Source organism: Hippoglossus stenolepis, chromosome 19, assembly GCF_022539355.2.
Source record: "Hippoglossus stenolepis isolate QCI-W04-F060 chromosome 19, HSTE1.2, whole genome shotgun sequence".
NCBI lineage: Eukaryota > Metazoa > Chordata > Actinopteri > Pleuronectiformes > Pleuronectidae > Hippoglossus > Hippoglossus stenolepis.
Genome location: NC_061501.1, coordinates 8,278,899 through 8,286,256, shown reverse-complemented (window position 1 = coordinate 8,286,256; position 7,358 = coordinate 8,278,899). Strand labels below are relative to the sequence as shown.

The window sequence follows — 7,358 nt, the reverse complement described above, 5'->3', positions numbered from 1 at the left end:
ACCACAGGAATGCAGGTTGACTGCCACTGCACTCCTGTCTATGTCCCATATGGTAATCACCGGGCCCATAATGAACGCACACTAAACACAGTAACACACACCGAGAGAGATCCAAAACAATTCAGTCTGCATTCCCATTGTTTCTATATGATGCGTGAATGTTTTATGGAACGTGCTGCACATTGACATATGCTGGACACGGCCATATACTGACTATTTCTGTGTCTCCATGTCCGCAAATAGCAAAAACACTACAAACGTTACCATTTATTGCCGCGTGCATATGGCTGCATACGTTTTATGAGGATTGTGGCACAGGTTCCACACATATTTGGTTTTCCCACTGAAATCCTGTAATTTATTTAATTCTGTGGAACGTATAAAAAGATGCCAGCGTTTGCATCTCTCGTTAAACTCTATCGACAAACCACAGTGGATACACTTCGCTAAACATGGAAACAAAACCAAAAAAAGGAAAAATTGCAACTTCTAATTTTGTCTCGTGCTGATTTAATTATTGGAAAAAACACCAAGAGCCTAGTTGAAAAGCCAACTTTGCTCGTGGGCTCAGAGTTACTATGGTATAATTATTAGTGAGTTTGGAATACAAGGTAAACAGATTGCATCACCATCTCGTTAGGCCTTTGCTCTCATAGACTCAATGTACATGACAAATATGGATGTAATTATCTGCCTGTAAACGGAATATTTGTCCCAGTCGCATCCCACTACCTCTACTGTGTACACACATTCCTTAGACATTGATGTCAACAATATTTACCTTTGGTATTTTAATATGTAATCAGCTCCAGGGAGTTCAAGTGTAATGCCAAACTGTACTTTGAAAATATGAAGAATTCCAAAAAGAGTTTGGTGAATTTGTTTCAGCAGCAGCTTTTCTGGTTCAGGAAGCCGGGGATCATGGGTAACATCCACCCTTCAGTTGTGTTTCAGTTCAGTCAGAGCTTGATGGAGCCCGACAGAATTCATCACCACTTGTGACTGCAGAGGGCGCTGTTGCTCAGAAAAACTTACACAGCGTTGCTTTAATGTGCCAGGGACAGCTGATGATAAAAATCCTCATTTGAATCAGTGATGGAAGAAAATACATTATCATGAAAACTAACTTCACAGAATCTTGCTCCCATGGCTTCAGCAGTCACACACACATTAGTGCCGCTGTTCAAACATGTGTCATCTTGCTTTGCCCTCCTGTTCGGACAACAGCCGGTTATTGAGTTTGATGACAATGTTGGCGAAGTCCGTGAGCTCCACAAAGTCTGAGGTGATGATGTTAACGCCGTCCTTCCCCGGCCTCTGAGCCTCCACCCAGGACATGATGGTCGGCAGGTTCCTAGAGCCACCAAAAATAAGAGATGGATTTAGATTAGATTTGATAGTTGATTATTGGTGAATTTGATTGATTTAGAATTTTAGAAGTTTCTGTAGTTGGTTTCTCAGGTATAATGAGAAATGACTCAGTTCCGCATTAGAGGAACTGAGTAATAGCAGAAATCCACAGTCAGTTGTTCCTTGATGAAGCTGTTGATAGGGTTTTGAAATATTTTGACGGCTTGGGACGTGGGAGAAAGGGAGTGATGCATGTGTCTGTCAGTGGGAGACGACTGTGCCACTATTGTTTCCAAATCAAGTCTCCGGGACACTTTCTGTTTTTGGTTCCTGGCACAAACACACACACACACACACACACACACACATGCCACGACTGTAACTGTATCACTTCCAACACCCTGTGAATTCTCTGCTATGTTTGAGCCGCCAGCAGAACAAAACCAGGAAGCCTGAGTGTTTGTACAGCGGCGATAAACAATCCCGTTTCCTCGGAAGGGCAAAATTAGGCCACCTCCTGTCTCGCCACAGCGTCCATACAGGGGCTTCATACATACCCCAGCACCACAGGCGGTCTCTTTCAGATTTAAAGGCACTGGTGGGTATCGACTCAAGTCAGGATTTCTAACGTGATTTCCACTCAAATCTTGGGTTCTTTTTGAGCTGGATGAGTGAAAATGTAGGTCTAGGAAATAAGATCTCTAATCTGAGAGATGAAATGGGTTGGTCTATGGTTTGAGCCTCTATTGTTTGACGACTTTAGATTATTCCGAAATATTGGATAAAACAGTGAAGAGATATAATATTGTAACAGAGAATCTAAACACATGTGCCTGGAGAGTATTTTTATAATATTCAAATATTTATTAAAATTAAACACATACCCACACTGGTGTCGTTACAACATGACTGTACATCAATGTAGAAGACAGGGTATATGTTCTAAGAAGTAGAACCTTAGAAAGTTTTTGTTGACATTGTGTTTTTCAAATCAATCAAGTTCTACCTATTTTTCCAAGGGCCTGCACACATTGCACACGACTGGCAAACTTCTTATTAGTTGTAGGTATATGCAGCTTTTGCTATACTGCCCCCTCCTGGCCATATATGAGAGTTCATAAATGAAGATTTTGAGATTCTTAGGTGAGGTTTGGATTTATAATATTAATAACAATAATTATAATAACCCTTTTCATAGCGTGATTCAAAATATATGAAATAGGACAGTTAAAGATGTTAAAACAATAAAAAGTAAGAAAAAACTTAGATGTCCTCCTCATGTGAAAAATATTGTCTCACTCTTGTAATGTGTCTTAAATGATAAAAAGCTTATTTTATGACACTGCTGATGATGCTTGCCAAATCTAATTCAGAGTCCAGGATGACACCAAGTTTTTTTTTTACATCAGATTTGTTCAACAGAGCCAGATTTCCAACCCTGCATATGATTATATGTATTATGTGTAAAAGCGATGCATCAGAACCAACAATGCTGTTGACATGTTCAATTTTGTAGCTCCACACATCTGGAATAGTCCACCACGCCTCTCTCTGTCACACTTTCTGATAAACAGACCCAGACTTGTGGTGACTGACCTCTCCACCAGGTAGTTACGGAGCCCCCAGACCAGGCCCTTGGCCACAGTGTTGACCCTGGGGGTGAGGATGGCCTGCGACACGTGGAAGGAGCCCTGTTTGGCTCTTTCCTTCAGTGTGGTTTGCAGGAACTGCAGACATGAGAATGTAAAATGGAAGAAATCTCGTCTCAGCATCAGTTTAATGGGAGAATTCTGGATTATTTTCAGGATAGCTGTATATTCAGCTTTTGACATTTTGCGGGGAATAATTCATGGATCTTGATGAAAAAAAAGTAGAGGCATATTTAGGGGACATATATCTATTAGTGTGTTAATTTAAAGTGGGTTGATTGAATTTAAGGGGAATGTTTGGCCTTTGCGCAGTTAGGTGCCAGCTTTAACTTATTTTCTTTAGGAATTTAGCACATAGCAGGGGTCTGACTGTAGTTTTCTGACCTGTATGAGCTTGTTGGGTTCAGTGGTGTTTGCCCACGGAGCAGGGATCTTGTTGCCAGGCCACATGATGGGGTTGCCCTGACCAGAGGGATGATGGTAGAACACTATTACCTGAGAAGAGCAGAAAATGAAAGACACTGAACGACAGCACGGGAGAAAGTGTTTCTAATTTCCTTACTCGTTTCATCTTCACACACATCAGAGCCCGTACATGTTCGTTTGCAACCTTAACACCAATCTCCATGTATGATAATCTATAACCCTTTAATTTAATCATGGGATCCTACCCTTAATTATTTCATTTTATTTCTAGATAAACAACGTACTATCCAGCGTTTTCCTCATATTTTGTCACGGCTCTAGATTCGGGTTGTGACATCAGTGTAAGAACAGTGACACACAGAGCAGGAAGTGAAGGCTGCCATCTCCAGCTCCCTCTTCTTTGCCAACTAAGTCAATCACAGATTAGGGTCATAGGACCAGATTTAACTGATAGCGGGCTATCAGCATGAAACACACGAATGGGACAATGCAGATGCAACGCGACGCTATCTGCATCTAAAGCAGGAACCACATGCACACGCAAACCAAGAGGTAAGAGGTAAAGTGGTCAAATAAAGAAGGAAGGATGTTTAGCTGGGGGCTGAGTGGAGGTACGAGGAGGAAAAAGAGAGGGAAAAAACAGTAGAGGAATGACTTGAAGAAACGCTGAATACGATGACGTGAGGCGAGAGAAGGTGCGTTGGATGGAAGAAGGCGTGGTAATAGGATGATGCTCGCCACTAATTCCTGCCCAGGAGAGTTAGAGGCAGCACAGATTAACATTAACAAGGGTTTAAAGCACCATCCAATAAACCCCTGCACACTGCTTTTACTTGCAGATCTGCATGCATAATTTTTTTTGCTGCAGCCACTCATGCATGCATAGGAGTGCACACACATGCAGTCAGGGGACAGTCCTGAAATGCAGGTGACTACATCTCACTATGAGATCTGCCAATTCAGATAGAATTAGTTTTATATGATAGGATTATTGCGATTTTCCCCCAATTTTCTAAACAATGAAATAACTGCGAAATGTTAAGATAATGTTGTAACTACTTTGATTGATGCAGCCGGATCTCACCTGATGTTTCTTCTCCCACAGGTAGTCCAGAGTAACGCTCTCCACTACACAGTTGTAACAAAGCTTGTTGCCAAATACCTCCCGCAGCAGGTTGATGAGGTACACGTGATGCTCTGCGCCCATCGCGTAGTAATGGTTGAAGTCCAGGAACACGACCTAAACCAATCAAACGTTACCTTCAATCAGTTGATCATCCAAAACTCTCACTGGTCATGATTATATTCGAATCAGTGTTTTATTTATTTCATTTTATGAATACATACATATTGAAAGTTCTTCCCACCTCTTTCCTGTGTCTGCTTAGGAAGGAGTTGATTTCCAGCAGACCGTCACTGACCTTTGGGGAGAACAGACGAAATGTTGTTTGTGACATCAAACCAAAACTGTATAAAAACACTCATATGTTCCCTAAATGTGCTGGATTTCTTCCGATTAAGATCCATGAATTATTTCCTTAGAAAATGGAGATAAGGTTGAAAAATGCCCAATCTCTCAATATTAAGGAAAAAATAAATACTGGATCTATCCCTGATATATATCTGCACCAAAACTTGGTGGGTTCTTCCTTGACCCATTCCACATCCTTCCACCAAGGTTTGTGGAAATCTGCTCCGTAGTTTTTGTATGATCTTGCTTACAAACATACAGACCAACTAACAACCAATGGACATAACCTCCTTGGCAGATGTAGTAAAGCATCAACTGAAGTGGCTTGATGATTGTAAACTGTTATAGTGCATTCAGCTGTTGTTATTATTATCTAATATTTAACAGCCACAGGTCCATCTCATGACCCACTTGAAACAAAACAGTGTGTGGGTCAGGCACATGTTGGTGTGACCGGTTTCAGAGGAGGGACGTTTGAAAGTAAATAAACAACATTCGATCCCTAGTCAAGGCCAACACCATCCCACGCGGTGACAGATAACTTTGCACTTTGACGAGTTTACAAAGAGAAATGTGAAACACTTGAACAGGGACAACGTCAGCAAACGTGTGCTCTGCTCACCTTGTGTCCGAAGAGGCCGTGGATGAAGTAAATCTCTTTTCCTGGCTCACCTGGTTTGGAGGAGACCCTGAGATCAAAGTAGCGAATTCCAGCGTCCAGCTGCTCCTTGAAAGTCAGATTCTAGGAATACACATCACAATCGCGTGTTAGGCCCACAACAAAACACAACACATCTGCTGGACAGTAAAACACATGCACAAATTTTAAAATATGCCCCAAATATGTCTATTCACAAATCATCTGCAACCTGCTGGTTTGTGAGCGGTACCTGTGTCATGGACCACTTCACCATGACTTTCTTGGCTAGGACGCTGAACATGGTGGCCAGGTATTTGACATAAGCCTTCTGATCTGGGCCCACGGGAGCATGCACATCCACCCAGAAGGTGAAAGAATCATGGGATCCTATTTAAAAAAGAGGTGATGATGGTAATACAATAGGAAAGGAACAGAGCAAAAGCAAAGACAACGGAAAATGACTCATTTCAGGGAAACTGTCAGAACATATGGGACGGAAAGGCAAGAAAGAAAATAAAAAGACTGAAAAGCTGCAAAGGAGAAACTGAAACAAACACCCTAACCTCAAGAAATATATGTCTAATCCTAACTGTAACCTAGTCTCAATTCATACCTGACCCCCAACCTTAACCAGGACCTCAGACTTTTTATATTTTGCATCTTTAGGACCAGCATTTGATCCAAAGGATTGGTCCCAACAAGGTTTATAGAGGAGAAAGTTCTGAAAGCTGTATCACACAAACAAACACACACAGGCTTGGGTAGCTATACTTATTTGGATTTTTGCATCCATTGTAGACAACCTAACCGAACCCTTATCCCTCACCCATTGACTGTGACTAATCCACGCCTAACCCTAACCTTGACCTATAACCACAATGCACATCTTACTCCTATAACCCTAACCATCAAAACTGAATTTCTAACCATAACCTAATTCTAACAGTAACCCCAAAAGCAAATCTTAACCCTCAAACAGGTCTTTGAAAAAGCCAAATGTCCTCACACCCTAAGGTCCAGCTCCAAATAAGATATAAGTACAAGTATACAAACACACACTCACAACACTTTTCTTGTGTTGTCCTTTAACAGTGTGACACTATCCATACAGTGATGGAGAGAAGGGGACATCTCTACGCGCTCCGGGCTCACCTGGCACGGCGAGGTGTTTCAGGGGCATGGCACTGAGCTTGGAGGGGAGCGAACCCATCCAGTCGGCATGGACATCGCCGATCCCGGCTGGTCTCGTCTTCATGTCAGAAACGGCCCGTCAACAGTCCACGCCTCAGGAAACCGCTCGCCGGCGCGGACGCACTCCCAGTGAGACTCCCGTGCGCTCCCAGTAGATACAAAACAACTATATATGGCATATTGGAACGTTACAATATAAGTTCACAATAGTATTACATCTAGTGAACGCTCGTGTGAATCACATCCAGCTTGAGTCCTCTCCTCGCCCGGTTCCAGGTAAGGCTGTGGCACGCTGTTGCGCTGCGTAACGCTCCAAACGGCGAACCGGGCACATGTTGACAGGACCAGCGGGTGGTAAACGACCGGGATAATCCTCTTATAGCGAAATCCCACTTGTTATCCCCCTTCTCCTGCTTTTGGGCTTAACCTGTATCGTATGTGTGTGAGCAAAGACCACCCCTGGGTACACACACACACACACACACACACACAGAACAGACAGGTCTGGGTAATCTCTCAGGTAAAAGGTGAGTTGCTCTTTAACTGGTGTGGGATGATTAAGAGGACGTGCATGAGCAGAAGCAACCAGTTAGTCCAGTTAGCAACCAGTCCTCACCCTCAAAGACTCTTC

At 42.7% G+C, this 7,358-nt stretch overlaps 1 protein-coding gene across 1 annotated transcript; it reads right to left on the bottom strand.

The window, feature by feature from the left end:
* Positions 1–490: 490 nt before the first annotated feature.
* On the bottom strand, positions 491–7,203 carry plcxd2 (phosphatidylinositol-specific phospholipase C, X domain containing 2). Its single transcript, XM_035142655.2, has 8 exons — positions 6,689–7,203; positions 5,787–5,923; positions 5,519–5,638; positions 4,793–4,846; positions 4,510–4,665; positions 3,384–3,494; positions 2,947–3,077; positions 491–1,354 (listed from the first exon to the last, which is right to left on the bottom strand). The coding sequence occupies exons 1-8, from the start codon at positions 6,789–6,791 to the stop codon at positions 1,195–1,197; spliced, it is 972 nt and encodes a 323-aa protein (XP_034998546.1). The 5' UTR covers positions 6,792–7,203; the 3' UTR covers positions 491–1,194.
* Positions 7,204–7,358: the final 155 nt, after the last annotated feature.

What these genes read in the sequence shown, in the direction of transcription:
- plcxd2 (XM_035142655.2), bottom strand. Translation starts at nt 6,791, where the DNA reads ATGAAGACGAGACCAGCCGGGATCGGCGATGTCCATGCCGACTGGATG. An exon ending in TAAGCAGACACAGGAAAGAG is followed by an intron (nt 4,666 to 4,792) that starts GTGGGAAGAACT and finishes TGATTGGTTTAG; the next exon opens with GTCGTGTTCCTGGACTTCAA. An exon ending in AACCCAACAAGCTCATACAG is followed by an intron (nt 3,078 to 3,383) that starts GTCAGAAAACTA and finishes TCATGTCTGCAG; the next exon opens with TTCCTGCAAACCACACTGAA.